The following is a 22,342-nucleotide window of genomic DNA, read 5'->3' on the forward strand; positions in this document are numbered from 1 at the left end:
TTTTCGGCGAAGCTATTTATTTGAAGGACCCGATAACGCATTGATGGTGACAGCGCATCGGCTCTCGCGACATTGTGTATAGTTGGCTCGACGTTTCTTAGGCCCTTCTCCCCGATACTACATATATATATATATTTTTTTTATTTATTTGTTGAAATTACAATCAATTCTCGCGTTGAGAATTTTCAGTAATTTTTCTGGCGTGGCGCAGTGACATGGCTGTTTATTTACAATAAGTTAATACTTATTATAGATAGGGATAATTTATAAGTATTATAAGTAAGCGCATATGCTTAATTTGGATAACTAAATGAATCTAGCGTTTAGGTCTAGCGGGTAGTGCCTCTTCAGCCTGCGAATCTGGTCCGTCGTATCAAGTAGTCCAGTGATTAGGGGGTTTCGGTGTTTGTTGACTCTTTTGCTATATCTGTCGCTAGATTTTGCTATTTTTTCTTTGACTGTGGGTATCTTGAGGTCGCGATGGATTGTTTCGTTGGTAACATACCAAGGTGCGTCTATTAAGGGTCTTAGCGTTTTCGATTGGAAGCGTTGAAGTATTTCAATGTTGGAGTTACTTGCTGTTTCCCATAGTTGGATTCCGTAGGTCCAGACAGGTTCTATTACGGTCTTGTAGAGGGTAATTTTATTCTGTATGTTTAGTTTGGAGCGTTGGCCCATGAGCCAATAGAATTTTTTTAGTTTGTCCTTTAGTTGCTTGGTTTTATCTGAGATGTGTTTTTTCCACGTTAGTCTCCTGTCCGGGGTCATGCCCAGGTATCGGACTGAGTCCCTGCTAGGAACTGTTGCATTGTTGATGGTGACCTTTTGCAGGTTTGTTTTCGGAGCGTGAAGGTTACATGTGAGGATTTCTTTTCGTTAATTTTGAAGCCCCATTTATGAAACCACTTTTCCATGGAGTCGAGACTTCGCTGGAGAGTGGATGTGGCTATTACCGGGTCTGCGTGGGTATCTCGTTTGATATGTATATTTGATATGATAGATAGGTCGGCAGTGTAGATGGAGTACAGTAGGGGTCCGAGGACACTACCTTGGGGTATGCCGGATTCTATTGGGAATGTTGCGAAAGTGGCGTCTAGGCATTTAACCATGAATTGTCTATTGGTTAGGTATTTGAAAGTCATTCTCTCTCGCGATCTCATCGACGAAAAGAGTAACCCCTAACGACCAGTGAATTTTGTGAGCACGTTCATCTATCATCCCGTCGACCGCGGATTCGTTATTGAACCTAGGATCATTGTCATTAGTTTCTCGAGTACCTAACTACCACGGTTACTTGTCCGGTTCTATAATAATCGTATTTGCACTAGTCAATATCTTCTCTATTGCATAACGACAACGTGTAACCCAAACGAAGACTTGTTTCACGCCCCTAACCCTAATTCTAATGTAAATCCGACATATATATATTTTCTTTTTCGTTGATCTACATAATCTGTCCTTTTCCTTTACGTGAAGTATTCACAACACTGTTTCATTTAATACTTAACCCACTGTCAAAATTTTACTTTCCCTTCAGAGAAAGAGAGAAGCGTCATATTTCTTTGTAACGTAACTATTCTTAGCTTAATTTAGCTTTATTTAGGCGATTCGGTCGTCAAAAATTACCAAGTAATAATATTCAATAATTATCACGTGGCGCAGTACCCTTCCTTTCAGCAATAAATGCTCAATAATAACAAAAACTCAATACTTGTGTAAACAGTGCTGTTAAAATAATCGACGAAACGCAACTGACACATCAATAGCAATAAAAAATTTAACGAATCAAAGAAAAAGAAACTGTCACAAAATATCATCATAACATATTATTAACATAAGAACTATACAGTATCAACTTTTAGCGCGTATATGAATTTATCGCATATAGCTAATTACATAATTAATAATGAAAATAAATAGATATGCACATAAAAATAAACATGTTTTCATTTCAATAAAAATCAATACTTTATTGGAAATACTTGCGTGTGCAAAATCTTAAATCCCACAATAATAACGTACGTATTACATAATGAAACAATCTCAAAATTATGTCAAATAATAATTTATCGAAAGATAGAGATTGGAAACGTCTCTAATTCCCTTCTACGAAATAACATCCTCGGTCAAGATACATACACAGTAGCGATTAAACGTCCTGTTGGCTTTCACAGGCTGAAGATTACATTGGATTGAAGGGCAGCTTCGACGATCATATCGGATTATTGATGCGTGGGGAAGACGGAGGACAGAAGACCGCGATACAACCGGACCCGAGAGGTTTACCGAGCTTACCACCCAACTTGGAAGCTCGTCTACCACAACTCGATCAGAGTTTGAGGATCACGCACGCAGAATGGTTGCCAGTCACGAAGACTAAGTGTGTTCACGATTTGATAAGGCTTCTTGAATATTTATTGCAGATAATTATTCACGTTTAATGCCAATCGATTATTTTATTGTTAGTCTATAAAAATGTGCCGCTTACACTTATATTGCTTTCTATTAAATATTATTGAGGAAATCATTTTTCAAACCAAGTTCGTGCACGTTTAATTAATTTCTGTTAATCTCCAATTTAGGAATTTAATATTATTTTATGCGACCAGCTAGGATATTTAAATTTATTAAAATTAACTTCGGTTACTTTTTACTTTCAGAAGTCCATTTCTTTAAGCTATTGAGAAGATCAACTTTTATTAATTATTGATAACAAAAAAAAATATTTCTTTCATGTTTTTGTAAAGAATGTACGATACACTAAAATTATTGCTAATTTTTTCGAACGTAATTAGTTAATTAACTTCTTACGCATGCCGGTTTGCAAATAATCGATAATACAAATAAACGAAATCAGTTTCCTTTTTTATTAATTGACTAATACTTTTTCATTGAAAATGATGATGGTAAAAAATAATTTATTTTATCAAAGGAACAAGTTAAAAGCAAACAGGTTTATTTGCTTATGTTACGTATATTGTAATCTTGCGTAATTAATTATTAATAATCTTCTCCTTCAATAACAACATTTTCTGTTTTGGAAATTTTAGGTATTCGCGATGAATCGGTGAAATATAACATAGTAGATCCATTATGTCTTCATATTTTTTTTTTCGTTTTTGGCCTCTCATTTGCATATAATAAAGGTTACCGCGAATTACAATATAACTTTGACGTTCCCCTTCTCGATGGAAAGTCTAATACAAGAAATTCCGCTTCAAGATTCATTGATGTTTCGCAAAATATTTTATATGTGGTATTACCACACCCCATACTTGAGCCTTTATTTAATGACATAATGTAAAAACATGTAATTATTATTTTTCCACTTTTTCACATTCTCTTTCACGTTTCTCTTAATTTAAAAAAAATTGGAAATTTTTTTATCGGAAATAATTGTCCAGGTAGCTAAGATAAAATCTGAAAAAATCTTTGTCTTCCAATGTGTTTCAGTGTATATTATAATCAAATGACAGTTAAAGATTAAAAGTAAAAAGTAAAATATCTAAATTAAAAAATTCAAAAGGTATAGTTTTATTAAAAAATGTACTAAAAGAAAGAAAATAATTTTCTGAATAAGGTTCATTCAATAGTGATTGAATGTAGTAATAATATACAGAATGAGTTCATTCGTTGAACTCATATTATTAAAAGTAAGATTGTGACAGGCTCCTATTGGTTTAGTTTCAGTGTTTTCAAAATTTTTACGCTTTCAGACACTCTCTATTTGATTAAGTAAATTTCGGATTCATGATCATCAGATGATTGCCTTACTTCCCTTCGTTTAAAATATCTTCGTTTAAGAAATTCATCCAAGAGAACACAAAAGGTATTGGTGCCTCTTGCTTCACTTTTCGATCTGCTCATTCCAACATCTCTCAGAAACTCATCTCTTTCCTTGCCTCATTTCGTTTCGACCCAGTTGACTTGGCCCATCTCTCTCCTGTATTCTTTCAACAGGGAGTTTTCGCAGCTACTTTTAATTTCTTTTTCATATTCTACAACTCTGTCTTCCATTTCTATACATATTTTTCTTATTTGCTTTTCCTCTCTTATTAGATACCCTGGAGGGCACCTGTTTAACCTTAGTATTCATTTGATATATCTTTCCTGCACTACTTCCATCTCTTCCCTTTCCTTATAGCCTCAGATACCCGCTCCGTATATCAGAATAATTTTGATCATCTCATTAAACATTAACATTCTCGCACAGAAGTCATCGGCAAATTTTCTTTCTCCGATTCTCCGGAGAGAATTGCTGCCATTGCTGTTGTCGCTTTTCTACACACGTCTTTTACCACTTTTTCGCTTTCTTTGCACTTCCAAATCCATTTCTGCGTGTTTTCTGAACATTATGATCGTCGATTTATTCGAATTCAATTCCGGTTCCTTTCCATCAAAAAATATCTCTAGATACTTCAATATATTTTCCACTTCCTTCTGAGTTATCATCATGACTGCTGGATGATCTGCATACGCGAGGATGAATAGTTTTTTCTTCTTGTGTTCTTTTCAAGTAGTCGTCTATCTCCGATATAAATATTGCAAACAATAGCGAGCTTAAGCAGCAGTCTTGTCTTAGGCCTTTTCTGATCCAGAACGCTCCTGTTCTTGAATTTTCCCACCTGTACTCTATTTTTTGCTTCTTTATAGATTTCTTCGATTCTTTTCGCTAACGTTAGATCCATTCTTTTACCTCTCATGTTCTGCCACAGTTTTTTCCTATTTACCGTATCTTCAAGTTTGCTAAACATATACATAGCGTGTTTCTTTTTATCTTAATTCCTTTTACTAATGCGGTTTTCAGTATGAATATGTTGTCTATGCAGCTTCTATCTTCTCGGAATCCAACTTGTGGATCCGGCAATACTTGAAATATTTCTACTTCGATTTATTTCCTTAATCTACTTTCTAATATCGAATACAGTAAATTTGACATCCGTTGTCCATTAACGTTATCCCCCCATAATTTTTAACGTCTTTCTCACAACAGAAAAATCTCATCGAACCTTCAGACGATACTTCTCCTTTCCATACTTTATTGATAATTTCCTTAAATCTTTCTTTGATTTTCTCTGCTGCGAACACGCAGGCCTCGCTTTTCAATGTTCCTCCTGTTGCTTTCTTCTTTACCGAGTTTACCGATAACCACTCTCGATTTCTTCCTACTTCTCTTCAGTTCCGCTTTCTTCTTCTTTATCCACTCGTATTTTCTTTATCCATACGTATCTTCTGCTCCTACCATATGCATGAAACGATGTTTCTATTCTGATAATTCTATACTTTTCCGGGAATTTCACCTCTTTTTTTCTTTCTTGTATATACATACGTCTCTATTTCTTCCTGGTACTTAATTTCCATTACTTTTATTGTTTTCTTCTGTTCTTGTTTTCCTGCTCCTTCTGCCTTTTCTTTACATAGCTTGCCGTGTCTTTGTTTCTCCTCTCTGTATTTGACTTCGTTTATCTTATCCTGTTTCCACATTACCGCTTTATTTATCTTTTTTCTACTAAGCCTGCATTCTTCATCCCATCATCATCCTGTTTCCTGGGTTTTATCACGCTTCTCGATCTTCTGTTTGTTCATTGCCTTTTTCATCTTCCCTGTGAGTCCGGGCATTGCTCCCTGCACTACGTCGTTTTCAAAATTTCTTTTTTTTCTTGTGTTTCCTCGTAAATCTGTATCCCTTCTTCATTCCAATTGTCTACCTCTATCTCTGTCTCCTCTTCTACCATGTCCTTAGTTCTGCAATGTCGGCTGCGATTTCTATTTCTGACGGCCGATGATCTGACCCAATTCTTGTTCTTACTTCTATCCTTTCTACTTTATTCCACGTGGCTATATTTATTATTTCCTAGTCTATTATCAAGTAGCTGTTTCCTCTGTCGAATGTCCATTCACTCGTTGTATTACCTGTTTTGTTTCCATTTATTATACCCCATTCGTTTCTTTTTCTACTATCCGCAGTAAGTGTTCTCCTTGTTTATTATCCGTCTTATCCTTGAATCGTCTTAGTTTTGTATTTTCTTGTCCATCCCAAAAGAGTTCTCCTTTCTTTTCGATTCTTGCATCGAAGTCGCTTCCAATTGAGTTATCAATTTCTGTCTTCCGTCAACTCTTCTAAATCTTCTAATGGTCTCCTTTCGTCAGATCTGTTATGTGCGAATTCCATTGTCGTTGGATGGATCGTTCTACCTTGTTTGCGCTTTTCCGACCTGTCGCTTTATTCCTGTGAACATTCCACTTATTGTTGTCACTTCTATTTTCATTTTATCTTCTTTTGTACGCCGTGTCACCTAAACTTCTGTTAACCTATGTTCCACTTCTTCCCAATCTGTTTCTTTGAATCCTGTTTCAGGAAGGTTTACCATATCGGATTTATTTACGTAATTCCAGAAATCTTCGATGCTTTTGACAAATCCAGCCACCTGGCAGGATAATATTTACAGGTTTACTTTCTCGTGTTTTTCTTATTCTTTTGATTTGCCCTGTTACGTTTTTATATTTTCTTACCTTTCTTTATCTTTTTCTATCCGTGGTTGAATTTGTATCTCCCTAGTCGGCCTAAACGAAAGCTTTTCTTCGTCTTCTGCGTAAAATTTTTCGCCCTTTAAGTTTTCCGTCCAATTCCATTTGTTCCATTTCTTCTTATTTTCGACATTTTGCTATTTTTACTACTTTGCTTTGTATGCTTCTCTTTATCTTTGTTTTATCACTTCCTATATGCACGTATTTTCTTATCTCCCAGTTTCTTCTTATTTTCCATTATTTTGATTCTGTCTTGCCACTCTTTTGTTCTTGCTTGAATCACTCTATCATCTTCTATCTCTCTTGCTCGTACAACCTCCGCGCTAACTTCCAGTTTGCTTCTTAAAAACTCTTCTACTTCCTCTTCGAGATCCTTTCTTTCCATCCTCATGTCTATTCCTTTCATAGTTTCTGTTTTTTCTCCCTTATTTCCGTCGTAATTTCTATAGTCTTCAGCTGATTTTCCAAATTACTCAGCTTCACTCCTATTTCCGCGATATCCCCTACTGCTGTTTCTCGCAACTCCACTAGTCGTTTCTCCATTTCTATTGCCTCCATTTCGCTAGCTTCGTTGTTAATTCCGAGCTTTCGAGAATGTTTAAGATCAATTCCGCACAGCGTACCTCGCTGTTAACCCTTTTGGGCCAACGCACCGATGCAGCTGACCCTTCCACTACTATCGCGACTCGACTATTGCCCAGAGAAACTTCCAACGTTCGCGAAAATTCTTTCTGTATTCGTTCTGTAAAGTCGTGATTGTACAGAAGAGCGATAAGCGGTAAGCGGTAGAGTCATAAAACAAATGACGGCTGAGCGACAGAAAATTAATCAAACCTATAAATTTATTTTCGTTCGCTCTGTTGCTATGCCGCTTAATGCTCTTTTGTATAATCACGGCCTAAATAGTCGAGACGAGAGTGTTTTTGGGTCACCTTTTTATACGTGGCTGAATTTTTCGTAAGATCCCCTATCCATCATATATTTTACTATAAAATTGATTTCAGTTCTGGCATGAGAAGTCTTGAAATTATATTTAAAAAAGTTGTTGAGTAAAGGAAACTAGAGGAAATTAGGACAGAGGAAATAATTACTCTTGCACATTCTCTTTATTTTTCTTTATTGCTTTCCCTGTTACACGTTTCACAATAATAAATTTCATGATAATCTTATTTCTCCCATAACATTTCACGATTCCGTACGATAGATTGCGATATATTATAGAGTATTATGCGTAATTATACTAATTTACTGTTACATGCAGTGGCTCACGAGAGTTCTCAAACACTCGTGATTATTATCGATAAATTTTGAAACAAATCTGAAAATATGTATAGAAACTATAACAAATTTAGTGCAAATTTCGTGGAAATTATAAAAGTATTTAAATAGTCAATTATTTATTATATGAATAAGCCTTAATATTCATATATATTTAACTATATTTAACTATATTTAACACTTATATACTTAAGATGACTGCTATTCGTGCTATTCCAATTTTTTATTGAATATATTTTTATAGTAAATATTTTGTAATAACTTCTATATATATACATTTTCAGGTTGGTTTCAAATTTGATCGATATAGTCATAGCAGTCGTGTAAATTTTTTTTACAGTGCTAATAAGATTTCAAAATGCTTTATACGACACATACTTTCGCGAGCCAATGTAATTGTATATAGCACGAGTTGATCTGATTCTAAAAGGATGATATTTCTTTTTTCAATTCTCAGATTCAAATTCTTTGTATACTCAGCGTACTTCGATAACAGGGTTGGTGGCACGGGCGCACCAACAGGTAAAAATCAAGGAATGGTTCGCATAATAAGCGCAACAAAGACAAGAGGACCAGAGCGCGTTTGGTGTAGACTTTGGTATCGACCAAAGAACGGAGGCAACGTAACAACTTCCGTAACGGTAGCTGCTAAAGTGAAGGTGCGTTAAGCAAATGAAGAAAATGGAAAATAAACTGTAACGTTTATAACGTTGCCTTTGGAACAAGATCAATTATTACAAAACAAATAGAACAAAATATACATAGCATGGTCCGCAAATCAGTCAGCACGATATTTTTATCCCGGCTCAGATAATTCAACGAAATAATGTTTCCAGTGGAAATTTATTGGTATCGGGGGAAGAATTTACTGATGTAAAAGGAGAACAATTTTTATATAGTTTAAAGAGCGCTGTGTATTAGGTTAAACAGTAAGCTCGTTCGCTTTCTTTTGAAAGAACGCGTCAAATGTTATACTTGTATATAAAATCTATTTGATCAAAAGTAGCTTATTCATTACATCTCTAAATCCGCCCGAATACGATCAGGAAAGTATATCGTGCTATATAAAAAATACAAAGTGACTGCCGTTTTGTGTTTAAAAAATGACACTTTTGAAATCTCTTTTTACATCTGTAAATCCTCTGTTTGATATCGGTGAGCTATTGTTCGAAATATTTTTTGTTAAATCTGTCATAATCAGCTGAAGTATCATAAAAGTTCAAAATAAAAAGAATTGAGAAAAGCTAGAGAAATTAACTTCCATAAAAGTAAAATACCGTAGCATGCAGGTAGAAGCTGACGCTTTACGTTACTTTGCATAATATTCATCCTTTTTTTCTTAGTGTCTCGAACCAGTTTTTACCCACCCCATATGTTGGATAAATTAGAGGCAACACACTTCGACTTGCTCGTTGCTTGTAATTTCCGTTTTCCCGGGAGAAAGCTCGTTGACGCAAGCACGCAGCATGCTCTTCGATAAAGCTAAAGTGGTTATCGTGATCGTTTTGATAGGTGATCAGAGAAAATTGGAACTTGAAGTACAGTGCCTGCTTTGTGATTTGCCCGCTACCGAAAGATTCGCCTACGTCTGATAGAGTACCGGAAACCGTGAGCGTTGTAGCCAGGCTCAAAGCAGCACCGACGAATCGTATCCTCGTACAGAATCGGCCCGAGACTAGGACGAAAGACAAGGAACTGTTGGCCGTTTGCGTGAAACCACTACATTACGATTACGACAGAGTAAGTTCGAAAGATACATGTTGAGAATTCACTTGACCCGTTGATTGTCACGCAAATTTTATATACTTCAGGCTTGCAGACGCCATACAGCGAAATACGCTACATCAGAAAATTAAACTCTTGCAAATTATAGTATTATATTTGGCAACTTCTTCTAACAATGTTATCGAAATCGTTCTGATTGTTGAAAATTTGTTAGCTCGTGGAATTTATTTTAATCATTCTGAAAGATTTAGTAACGTAAACCAATTATAACCAGCGTTACGATCAACGTGTTCAAACTGTGATGATTTCCGTGCTGAGTTATGTTTGAGACTTGCAATAATTTACAACTTTACCAAGGGAACCCTTAGTTTTCTAATCGAAAACCTTCAGACCGAATTCAAGGAATAAAACGACTGCAGCTTAACATAATTCGGCTTAAGTGATTTGTGCGTAAGAAAGCCTTACAATTGGGGTAGAATTGTAGTGAGTAGTGAGATGTGTGTTCTGACGACGATCTAAAAATAAAGTATGAATTTACATGAATATCCACAATCTATTCGTAAGAATCTATTTATTTCTTTATTTGTTCTTTTATTTGTTTATTTGTATTCGAATGATAGTTTAATCAGAATAAGTATCTACTGCAACTACAGCTATGGACGGTACATAGTATAAATACAAAGTGGCAGGTACCAAAGAGAAGCGAAAGGATCAAAGTCGCAATAAAGCCTACTCGTGCAATACGTTCATTCTTCTCAATCCTCAAATCTTTGTTTAAAAGTCAATAAAGAGAAATTAATTCTAGTCGATTTCAGTTGTTGGAAATATGAATATGATATAATTTATTTCTAATAGGAATGGTAAAGAATATAAGACCCACAAATACAGGAATGGTTATATCCAAGGTACTAGAAATCCCAGTGACAAATCAAATCATCTCCCACGGTTAACGAGTTAACCTACTGGACCAGTCTATGCAGTCTGCCTGATGCAAATGACAAGATCGTTTCATCGAACGAGACTCTATCGTAATCTAACTGTTTAACTTTTACTTGAAGAGCTGCCTTCTTTATTTCGTTGTAGATGGTAATTACTCTCTATTAGAAGTTGATGGCGTCGAGTCACGACAAAAGCGTGCTTAACCGATAGAATATGGACGTATGAATTAAGCCTATCGTTCACTTAACTAACAACTTATGTATTGGGCTAGCAGTAATTGTCGCACACCTAAAGTATTTTAATACGACTTTTGGAAAATTTAGATTAATTAATAATATAATAATAAATGATATAATAGTAAATAATAGTAATCTAGATTTTCAAAAAATCGATTGATCGATCGGTATTTTATGTCCTGCGATCCAATATACATAGAATGATGTACGAGAGCTCTTGATCAGATAGATTCTTCGTTTTATAATCTAAAAACGATATTTTAACGTTCTATCTGTATACTGGATCGTTTTCGATCGGTAATTTCAAGTAGTTTTTTATTTTATTTATATCTTTGTTTAAATTTTGCTTTGCTTAAAGAAATTAAAGTAACAAACAATAAAAACTGTTGAATGATATTCTGGAAACTTGAAAAAGGTAGGTAGCGTTCAAATATTTTCGTGAGCCAGTGCATACATACATGTATAACAGTGCACTAATGTATAATATGTTAAAACTTGTTTAAATATCACTGTTAGAATATAAATTGAAAAATCTGTCTGGCCGAAAATCTTTTCACAGTATTGTGCGCATGGAAAATAAAAAAGAAATAAAAAATTTGCTCAAACTACGAGAGTAGCTAAAGTGATAAAATTGGTGAAATTATTGTTATATTACATTATATTTTATTTTTATCATTAAATTTTAATTGTCGAATACTCATGAATGCAGGTATACTAGATATTGAAAGAACGTCTACGCATGTGAATCCCTAACTGATAACAATAAAAATAATAGAAGAAGGTGATACTGAATACATAAGAGTGTATAATTAAGAATCGATATCTATTATCTTTTTATTATCATATGGATAGTACAATTCGGCTGCCAGCTATAGAATAACTACTTCATTGCCATAATGCGAGCACACAATCGGTGTATGTACATAATCGTTACCTGATAGATAAAATATTCATGTCGAGAATGCTGCCACTGTCGAGGCGATAGAAAGCAAGATAGTATACTGTTAAATTTGTTCAGATTAGTCAGATTACCTTATTCAAACGATTTAAATTTAACCAACTTTAAACCAGTTTACCGATGTAAATCCATTATCTGCTTGATTTGAAATATCCTTTTAGGTTTCTACGTTGATTCTTATTAATCAAATCTTTCGATTTCGAATCACCTGTATTCAAGTATGTAAATACATTTGCCAATGTGAACCTGTTATTTTGCTCGACTAAGATACTTTACAACGTGCGGGTGAAATTAAACACACCTTAACTATTCTTTAACATGAAAAGAACAATAGTTGCTAAATAATATAATATTTTCTCTAATTACGTGCTTGTTGATATTGGCTCCTCAAATCGAGTCCACTCTATACTTATACCATTTTAGCTATTCGTTTTTCAATAGATACTCAAACAAGGTCAGCTTATTTGAATGCAAAGGATTTCACATTAACGCATTTACGTGTTCATTACTTAGAGCAAAGTGTTCACTATAGATCATTTAGTCCTTATGCGTTTGTATAATATATTTAATAATACAGTATAAGTTTAATACAAATCCGTATCTGGTATTTTATTTCATTATTTCATTATTTCTGGTATCTTATTTTACAAAACGTGTCGGTTACATGCTCGTTTATTAGGTTGTGTAGGTTAAAGTTAAATCTAAATTAATCTTCACTGTATATATTACGCTGGTAGCAAATGTGTTAAGGAACTTGACACACACTCATACGAACGCAATTTTGAAGTCAAACAACTTCATCAATCTTAATCAGAATTTGTAAATGTACGAGTAGGTTTCTGGACAGTTATCTATTATAAAGTAAATCTTGCATGAAATTTCAAATGCTTTTAGAGTTTACAGCGCTTAATAGAAACGGTGAATTCATTTATATTTAAACTACATATAGCAATATGTAAATTGTAAATATACAGGGTTTAACTGAATGAGATGTACAAGCATTCATGTGGACAATAACTGAATTTTACGATGATTAAATTAACGTAAAGAAAAGAAAGAAATAAGTAGGAAAAACATGTTACTTTTAGTCGTGACAGTAAAAATGTTAATGAGTGCAAATTTTCTAGGTGTTACAGCTAATAGAGTTCATTGAGTTATACAGACTGCTTGGCGCTAGCCATGTGACTCTATACAACGACACGGTTGGCACGGAGGCTGGATGTGCTCTTAAGTACTACGAAGCTAAAGGTCTCGTGACCGTGTTACCTTGGCATCATTTGGACATGATTTCGCAGCGAGAAATTCGCACGGAGGGACTGTTCGCTGCCCTGAACGATTGCCTTTATCGATCTATGTACAAATACGAATATGTAGCGTTGGTGGACCTCGACGAGTTCATTATACCGAGGCACAACGACACGATCATTGATCTCATTAGGTGAAAATTTGTTAATTTGTTATAATTAAACTTGTTTTTCTTAATATTTATTTATATATTATTTTATATATTATTAATATATATTAAATTTAATTTCTTTATACGTAATGTGTGAATGTGCCAGATGTTTAAAACTAAAATACTAAAATTTTGAACAATGATTAATTAACATACGATCGGAGTTAAATGTAATTTTATACAACTAACTGCGTTCTTCTGGTCGGTTTCGACTCAACTATATGTTTCTAAAGAGTATCTCAAACTCAAACAAGACATGAAAAAGTTTTGATTAGTATGCATGATCTTTTGTTACAGCATCATATTACATATTTTCTTTGTCCCTTACAGATACTTTTTAGAATAAAATTGAAACACATATAAAACTTTTTAAATAAACTAAATTAAACTTAAATGGAGAAATCTAAGAGGGAAATATTTAATTACAAAAAAAAATAGTTATTAATATAAAAACAGATTGGTGTAAAGATTCGTTTTTCACTTTCATAAAAAGTATTTTGTGTGTGTTTCTGCCATTCAAACACAATATTCACATCTGTAAATTATGACTCGTATGAAATATGTAGGAATATTTGCATTGAAAAAAAAACACTCTGTTTCAGGGAAATTAAAGCATTAAAATTATTACAAGACAAAGTTCTTCAAACTCTCAGATCATATTGATTTTAATGAAATATGCAGATAAATTAATAACCGACAGCACTATATAACGGCCTTTATATTACAACCAAATATATCTATAATATTTTCAATATTTTATTTTACAGTTTTTTACAGTAGTTTTACGATATTTTCTGATACAAAGTCTTATACACGACTCATCGATATACGTGTACCCCGATTTAGAGACGAGAGATTATTGCTCTATATATTTGTCATAATAATCTAATCGACTCAATTGTTTTTTTTAATAATATGGAGATACTTCAAACATATCAAATTCAAATTTATATGTATAAATTTTATATATCCTAGATACGTACATTATAATATTGTATATGTACATATTTTATATAAAATTCATGTAATTTACTCATTAGTTGACATTCTTTTGCAATCTTAAATGACGTCATTATTTAATGTTTACATTTTATGTTTCTACTAACTGCAATAAGTATTTTAATATATTAAAAAATGTAAATGTAATATATTAAAAAATGATGGTTCAGCGACATTGTTATAAATAGGCATATAAAGCAATAATTTCTCGAATATCGTGGTATTCGAATATCAATAAGAATCACTATATTTTTCAATTAATATAAATAAAAATAAAAATGTTATATTTTAGATGGATGAGCAGTCGTACAAATACAAAATCCACCGGAGCGTATTCTTTTCAAAACGCATTCTTCTATCTGCAGTGGGTGGACGATCCTTTCGTGATGGCCAGTCGAACTCCCATAGAGGCAGGTTTGATTACTCTGAAGAAAACCAGACGTAGAACAAAACTGCATCCGCACAAGCAACGCTCGAAGTATATTTGCAAGCCGCAAGACATTGTGGAAGCTGGTAATCATTTTGTCTGGGAATTTATTCCGGGGCATGGAACTCTGAACGTTCCATCGGACGCCGCAATTTTGCATCATTATCGGGTCTGCGAATTCGGCGGTGATGATTGTATAAAGACTCAATCGGTAGTCGATAGAACGGCCTACAAGTACAAGGATAGACTGGCCGAAAACGTTGGCAAAATCTGGACAGACCTAAGCACCGATTGTTCGTTACCAAAGTTAGAACCAGTGCCGGCGATGACGCCGCGGATAAAAGCAAGCCCCGTGTTAAAATCGGTCAGGTAGCGAAAGACTATTATCGATACTCTTTGGGATATTAGTAATTTTACTGGTACCCCAAAGGTAGCAAGAACCTATTTCTATAACTACGGTGGCCCGTAGTTTTCCTCCAGCGAAATCCAGTTTCGACTGAGAGAAGAGAATTGCAGAGAAATTCGGGATTTATGGAGTACCATAACACGTTTTTTCTACCTTTCGCGGTCCACGCCTGATAAATCTCGTTTTGGAAACACGGAGAACGGTGCCTGTTTAACAATGAGCCAAATGATGAAATGAAGTGTGGTAGCCGGTAGCATTCTGAAAGGCGCGATGCTCATTCGAAAGCTGACGAATAATATTTTTCTACGTGAGGAAGACTCATGATCGATCGGGAAAATACTTACATGACGAATGACTTTCCCGAGCGATCCTGTATCTCTTACGCTATGGTGCTTCTTTCACGATTTTATACGGTATTATATTTATGTACGAGTTTCCTTTTCGTTCGAACGAAGCCGAGCTGCATGAAACCGACTACCTACATAGTAATAGGAATGTAGAAGTTACCAAGCAGGGCCTATGTTTACGGTCTACGGTCTATTATCGGCTATAATGTAAGATATCTGATATTACATTGTTGTCTTGTTGATACGTTTCTCTTTCCTTTTTTTTGACACCTATAAATCCGCACAACGTATAAAGAAAAACGTACGCATATCCATAGGATCAATACTTATAGTCGTAGTTTATGTATGTATAATATGTATCTAGAACATCTAGTATTTAATCTGATAGTAAACGCGTAGAATGCGAAATGTTTTTAAAATGCCGTTTAAACATAGTCGATTTATATCCGATCGGTTATTGACACTACGAAGAACGTTCAGTTCTAGGAAGAATTCGTCCGTCTTTTATCATGGATTAATATTAGTTGCGTTTTATTAGTTGCGTTTTACAATTTTATTTGTTGTCGAACTGCCTCGCGAATAGTTTTTATCAGCCCTTTAAAGTGATTTCAGGAAACGTTGTTACATAATAGGAGCTACATTTCAAGAAAAATGTGATTATTAATTGTGCTCAGAATGGATGTAACAAAGGAGGAAGTATTACGGTCAGCTAGAGATAAGAGACTACAGATTTGAGCGTTATGACAATGAATATTGCAAACTGTTTCTATTTCTTTCATAATGTCACATTTTTTACGCGCACATACATTTATGTATATATGTGTATACACTGAAGTGTACATACATTTACGTACACAACATGTAGGATAGGTGAATACGTACATGTGATCGGTGCTAAGCCACAATCAACATGCCGTTTGGTCATGTTGAGAAAGTTAATAAATATTATACGACGACAATATGTATTTTGATTCCCTTGAAAATATATTTCGTAAATATAAGTCTGGAGTACATGTACAATTATATGAATAATTGAATTTCAAATTATTTAACACGCGTATGTCATATATATACAATAATTGTGTATATATATATATATATATATATATATCTTAAGTATTTTTTACCACCGTCAAAATTATTCGATCACGACGACTAATAATATATTACCTTTTATTGACACCTATTTACAGTTATTGTAAAAATATGCGTATAGAGATCGATAATTACATAGACGGTATATTTTGAAATTTTTGTAATTGTTTTTTGTAATCGTTAAAAATCCTCATCCGAATGATCTAGCTTACTAACGGCTCGTTTTTCTTGTCCAACCTTTAAATCAAAATTCCCAATTTCTGGTCCTCCTACAGAGTCTAGAATATCATCATCATCATCGTCATCGAGATCACCATCGATTAACAAGTCACTGTCACTATCTAGCGAGCCACCACTGTCATTTGATTCTTGAATAGTTCCTCTCTGACGTCCAGACATACTTCCATAAATACGACGCTGTGATATTTGTGTTTTTGATGACCGACCAGCTATTGTATTATAAACATGTTTGAATAGCTATTATATTAATTTTGTTAAATTTATTACATATTATAACAAGCTCTTAAAAATGTTGAGAAGTTTTAATAGTTATTATACATGTTTTAATAGCTATTATATTAATTTTGTTAAAGTTATTACATATTATAACAAGCTCTTAAAAATGTTGAGAAGAAAACTGCACTATATTTTTACCTGATTTCAATCGACTACTTGGTGTTGTTTTCTCGGTATTTTGTTTTTCTGTATCAGCGAGAGGAGGCGGAGGCTCTTGAAGATTAATAGGTAATATGGAATCATTTCCTTCCATTATACTTTCAAAGTTAGCGTCTTCTGACCTCATTTTTTCTAATTGTTTCCGTGTTGCTTCTTGCCTATTATGAGTTGGAAAACATTATATTATGTTTTCTGCATAGTAAGTATTAATTTTTATTATTTATGTATGTACCGTCTTTCAAATCTTTCTTGTTCTGTCTTAGCTGCATCTTCATACAGATGCTCAAGATATGCAAGATAACGAAATTTTTGAATGTAGTCGTTATATAAAACTCTTAATTCAACTTCAAGTTTCTCAAATTCCTCCATGAAAGCTGGACGTACCTTTCTTAATGTTTGCAATCTCTTTTGGTTTCTATCAAGCTCTGCACGTCGTCTTTCGATTCTTGTATCCAAACTTTGCTCTGTATCCTTTAATCATTACAGAAATTATAACAGAACATTTAGAGATTAGAGAAATTACTAAAGAATATTTTAACGTTCCAAGAATAAAATGACAACGTGGTAATACCTTAACGTTCTCAATTTGTTTTTTGGTATCATCAATTTCTTTATGTACATTTTCTATAACACTTTTCAAGGCCATCTCAATTTCTGTGATGTCAAATTGTCTAGCAACTTTTGAATTACGAATCTCTCTGAGATCAACTTCACGACCTAATAAGTCAAAAAGTGATGCACCAGTAACAGTCAACTGACTGGCTAACTGCCTAGTTGATTTCAATTCATTTACTTTATTGGAAATGTCAAAACTAACTGTACTAAAATTATCATCAGACATTATACTGTTATTAATACTATTATTTTGTGCATCATATAGTAATGTGGCTACTTTTAGTAACTCTTTTACAGCATAACCATCAGCTTGGTATAATTTTTTTGTATTTAATTTGACATTTGTTTTTAAAGCCTGTATTAAAATCATTTGACAATGATAAATTTCAGTATAAAAATATAAAAACAACATAGTATAAACAGCACAATATTAATTCATTAAAAAATACAAATATTAATTTGCTATTTTTATTTTTTTATAATTTCGTTAATAAGACGTTGATACTTCCTGAGAAAATTAAAATTACAAACTAAGTTAAGTATCTTTTCTATGCATGCTTAAAAATTAAATAATAATCAAGAAATAAACATAGATGTCAAAAATATAAATTATAAAATTCAATGAAACATTTTATTTTCATATAAAACTAAATATCAAATATAAAACAAAAAAAATTAAAAACTGCATGTTTTATTACCATAAATTCAGCAACTGCACGTATTAATGAAATACGCTCTTCTTCGGTATTATGTTCGCTAGATATATCCGCATCTGGGTCAAATCTTTTGAGCAGCCAAACAAGAATTTCAGCAACCAGTGGAAAATTTGGCAGTCGAAAATTTCCAACAGAAATTAATCTAGGATAACCAAGGACTCGCATCATTTCTGTAAAATCTATCAAAAAAATAAATATAATTATCGTAGAAGCATACGTTATATTGTAACATCTATTTAAAAAAGGTTGTTATGTACTTCTCAAGTCACGAAATGACATTTTTCTTCGAAAGGCAAGTTTTAAATAAATCTCAATACTTTTCGTCCACTTTCCACGTTATGTTTTGATTTACGTTGAGCACGTTGTCAAGGAAACAGAGTTTCATACATTGTATATGTAAGTGTATTATTTTTCTTCGAATCATAGGCTCAAAAGAAGGCCTTTGAAATATTACTCGAAATTTTGATTCATACATGTTTTCTACTTCTGTTGTAACCAATACATATCAAATTAAAAAATTTAATTGAAATTATAGTAACTAAATCGTAATATATCAATTTTTTAAAAGAATTCCAAGTTTATGTAATGTAATACTTATTTACATATGTACATACGAATAATGGTACATATTGGCATTCAATATTTACATCAGAATGACAATTATTAATTAATTGAATTGTTTTTTTTCTAATGTCTATTAAATATAGATTTAAAGAAATTAATAAAAATTAATAAAAGTCAAATTAATAAAAATTAAGAAAGCCACCATCTAATATTAAAAATCACTAATATTCAAAATCATTACTATTACAATAATACGTACATATATTTTATGATTACACATTTTGTATCATATCTCATTTATTGAAAAGTACATTGTTCTATGTACAATATATAACATAAAGAAGATTAAAAGTCCATAGTAGGAGCTCCTCTAGATTGTTTGATTTCAGAATGTCTTCGCTTTTCAAAAAGCCTTTGTCTTGCTGCTCGAAGATGCTGTTTTCTTTTCATTTCCAAAGTTTCAGGAGGTATTTCTGATGGTGGTTTTGCCACTTCCCATATTATTTCTCTCAATTTTTGAAGAGCATCAGCTAAATTTAATTGTTGAGATCTTGTTAACTCTGACTTGATTATTAAGTAACCCTCTTTAGATAATTTATTTTTATACTGTAATGATATCATTATTTAAAACCTTTCTTATGTGAAATTAATACTTATAGCTGTAAAATTTGTTTGTAGTTGTGAAAAATTACAAACCTGTTCCAATAATTTATTTCTAATACTCTCCGCTAGCCACGTAGCACTTTCTACATGCAACCTTAGATCTACTTTACTATTTGTGCGATTTACATGCTGTCCTCCAGCACCGCTGCTACGACTATAGGTGATATCAAGTTCTTTAATTGGTATATGGCCATCAAATTTAGCATTTGGATCATCAGGAACCTGAGAATGTTATGCAATTATACAGTAGAAATAATTCTTAATCATAAGCCTTTATATTTCATAACGTATAAGATAATTTTAAAAAATTGTTCAGTTAAAGATACATGTTAATTTTATTTTAAACATAAATATAGAAAATATTCCAAACAAGGATTTGAATAAATAATTAAGACATTTCGTACGTGAAATCAACAAAATAAAATGTACAAAATAGTAGATTCTAGTACGTTAATAAATTATAATAAACTTACAAAGGTTGGCGTGAACAGTTTTAAATTGCTTGTGGGATATAGCTTATCAAGAGAAAAAGCACTTTTGTAAGCAAGGGCTCGTCCAAGAATACAAAATTGATTATGCATTATATCTGTCTTAAAAATTCGAGTCCACTGTCTGCTGACAATATTCATTTTGTCGTTTCTTTAAATTTTTAAATCATAACATAACCTATACCGCGGTAATAACAAACGTATCATCTGAAGATTGCTACTAGCACTACAAGTTCCAGAATCGATTCTCACAAAAATTCTTTATAATATTGTGATATTTCGATTTCAATATATGTTAAGTAATCAGTAAAAGATGCTCTGTTTTGTGCCTATTAACGCAATATTGATTTGATTTATTATAAAAAGTGCATGATATATTAGTGGTTAGTGTCCTATTTATGCTGATTACAATAAAGCACGTGGTAAGATATTTTAAGTAAGCAACGCCAGTAAGTTTTTCAATGCCTCAATACTTTTTATAAGTTAAAGTCAATTCACTTTATTTCAGTTCTCAATATCATGCTTCAAATGTCCTCGCATCAATAGGATAATTAGGAATGACTAATTTAAAATAATTTAATAATATGCTAAAAACTTATTACAATCTCTTGTATATATGTACACATGTATTGTAAGTATATATACATAAGTATTAATATACAAGGTAAAACTATAAAATTTTACGTAAAATAGAAATCAATTGAGAGAAACAGAAACCAATAGCAACTAACAAATAATAATGAGTAAATCGACGAATTTCGAAATTTGAACAACTCTGTCTCGATGCTTTTGCAGCCTATATTATCACATGGCACTGTTACATTTAAATATTACTTTAGCTAAGACAGTTTGAAGCTTCCTGGACAGATCCGTGTCCAAAGAAAAAAGATTTCCGACATTTCGCCAGCATTGTAGCTGGCTTCAGGATATCGTGCTAATACTTGGAAGATGAAGTAGTATTAAATGTATACATTATTATTAAAGTATTATTAGTAGTATTAAAAGAAGTACCAAACAATGTGAATTGCGATAGGAAAGGGACAATTAATATATGAATTAAGGCCTCTCTGATTTTGTTAAGAAACACTCTTGCTTTCGAAAAATGAAAGTAATTTCAATTACCAAGTGTTCACCATTATTCATTTTTTAAACATCTCAATTAGGCATTATTCTTTTCCTAGGTCGTAAAATTATTGGAATAACAAACTTTTTTTTAAGGTAAAATCTCTCTCGCAATTTTTATTCATAAGGTTCTAGTTTTAAGATTAGTTAGTAATCTTCAAAAAGAAAAACCTCGAAAGTAATGTTTCCAAAACTATAATTTCTGCAACATATTAAATATTGAATAAGTATATTCCAAGAAAATCCCTACAAAACCCATTTTATTCATTCAATGCGTATAAAATTCAACAAGCACTTTTAAACTCACAATACTATCAGATAACGATACCAATAGCTGCCATCGTACGATCATTCTCAATAATATTTAAACTTTGCGACACAGTCCTTTAATTTTTAAATTGTTCACCTTCCGAATAACGAGTCCATTTATGCGCACAGTCAGAAATGTGGCAAAATTTCACTGGTTAGCAGAGTTCATGGTGATTCAATCGAACTAATTCTTGAAAAAATTGATGATAAAAGTTTATTCGTGACTATGTATGTGTCACGTAATTTTTAGGGTTGGTTGGTGGAAATAAAATATAGTTGAGTCGTAACACAACAATTAACTTTGTTTTAATCAACCTTTATTGTGAATTCACCAATCACAATGTAACACGCACTGAATTAGCATAAATCACAATTCACTCCAACCACGTTATGTAAGACTTAGTTACAACAATACATTAAGTACGCGACTTATAAGGGTAGAGACCGATATAGATATGTTGACTATTCTAAGGATACAGAATAAGTGAAGTTTTACTGACGATACTGTGTCTGAGGAAAGCTAGGGGTGGGTGTGTCTAAGGACACGGGACTATCGGATTTGTTGATGACAATTTTGGTTAAGGAAGTGAGGGCAGTAGACACCGTCTCCGATTGGATAATGGGACGGTTGGTGGACCAGGAAGGGTTTTAGCCGCCCTCGCGAGAAAGTTGCCAACGGAACATACCAGATGTGGAGAAAACAAACTTTCTAAGCTAACACGTGGTAAACAATAAACGTAAAGAGAGATTTAAGACAGGAAATACTCGCTTGGTCCGAAGGACCTTAACTATTAAA

General features: G+C 32.9%; 3 protein-coding genes across 4 annotated transcripts; 1 reads left to right on the top strand and 2 right to left on the bottom strand.

The window, feature by feature from the left end:
* Positions 1-2,174: 2,174 nt before the first annotated feature.
* LOC100749334 (beta-1,4-galactosyltransferase galt-1) lies at positions 2,175-16,258 on the top strand (the record flags this gene model as incomplete). Its single annotated transcript, XM_024371745.2, is given in 5 exon segments — positions 2,175-2,380; positions 8,264-8,465; positions 9,319-9,546; positions 12,792-13,102; positions 14,412-16,258. Coding segments are annotated over 5 exon segments (1,455 nt in total), but the record flags the coding sequence as incomplete, so codon positions are not given.
* Positions 16,259-16,416: 158 nt separating this feature from the next.
* LOC105680204 (clusterin-associated protein 1) lies at positions 16,417-19,311 on the bottom strand. Of its 2 annotated transcripts, none has more exons than XM_033324189.1 (6): positions 19,224-19,311; positions 18,383-18,579; positions 17,641-18,039; positions 17,302-17,540; positions 17,049-17,227; positions 16,417-16,843 (listed from the first exon to the last, which is right to left on the bottom strand). In XM_033324189.1, the coding sequence occupies exons 2-6, from the start codon at positions 18,566-18,568 to the stop codon at positions 16,575-16,577; spliced, it is 1,272 nt and encodes a 423-aa protein (XP_033180080.1). In that variant the 5' UTR covers positions 18,569-18,579; positions 19,224-19,311; the 3' UTR covers positions 16,417-16,574. The 2 variants fall into 2 exon arrangements, with proteins under 2 accessions (XP_033180080.1, XP_033180079.1); XM_033324188.1 differs by lacking the exon at positions 19,224-19,311 and adding an exon at positions 18,658-19,086.
* Positions 19,171-20,364, bottom strand: LOC100749218 (peptidyl-tRNA hydrolase ICT1, mitochondrial). Its single transcript, XM_012392766.3, has 3 exons — positions 20,101-20,364; positions 19,661-19,849; positions 19,171-19,570 (listed from the first exon to the last, which is right to left on the bottom strand). Exons 1-3 carry the CDS (start codon positions 20,254-20,256, stop codon positions 19,310-19,312), a joined length of 606 nt encoding a protein of 201 aa, XP_012248189.1. The 5' UTR covers positions 20,257-20,364; the 3' UTR covers positions 19,171-19,309.
* Between the last annotated feature and the right edge of the window lie 1,978 nt (positions 20,365-22,342).

Source organism: Bombus impatiens, unplaced genomic scaffold (genome assembly GCF_000188095.3).
Source record: "Bombus impatiens unplaced genomic scaffold, BIMP_2.2 scf_1574, whole genome shotgun sequence".
Taxonomy (NCBI): Eukaryota; Metazoa; Arthropoda; class Insecta; order Hymenoptera; family Apidae; genus Bombus; species Bombus impatiens.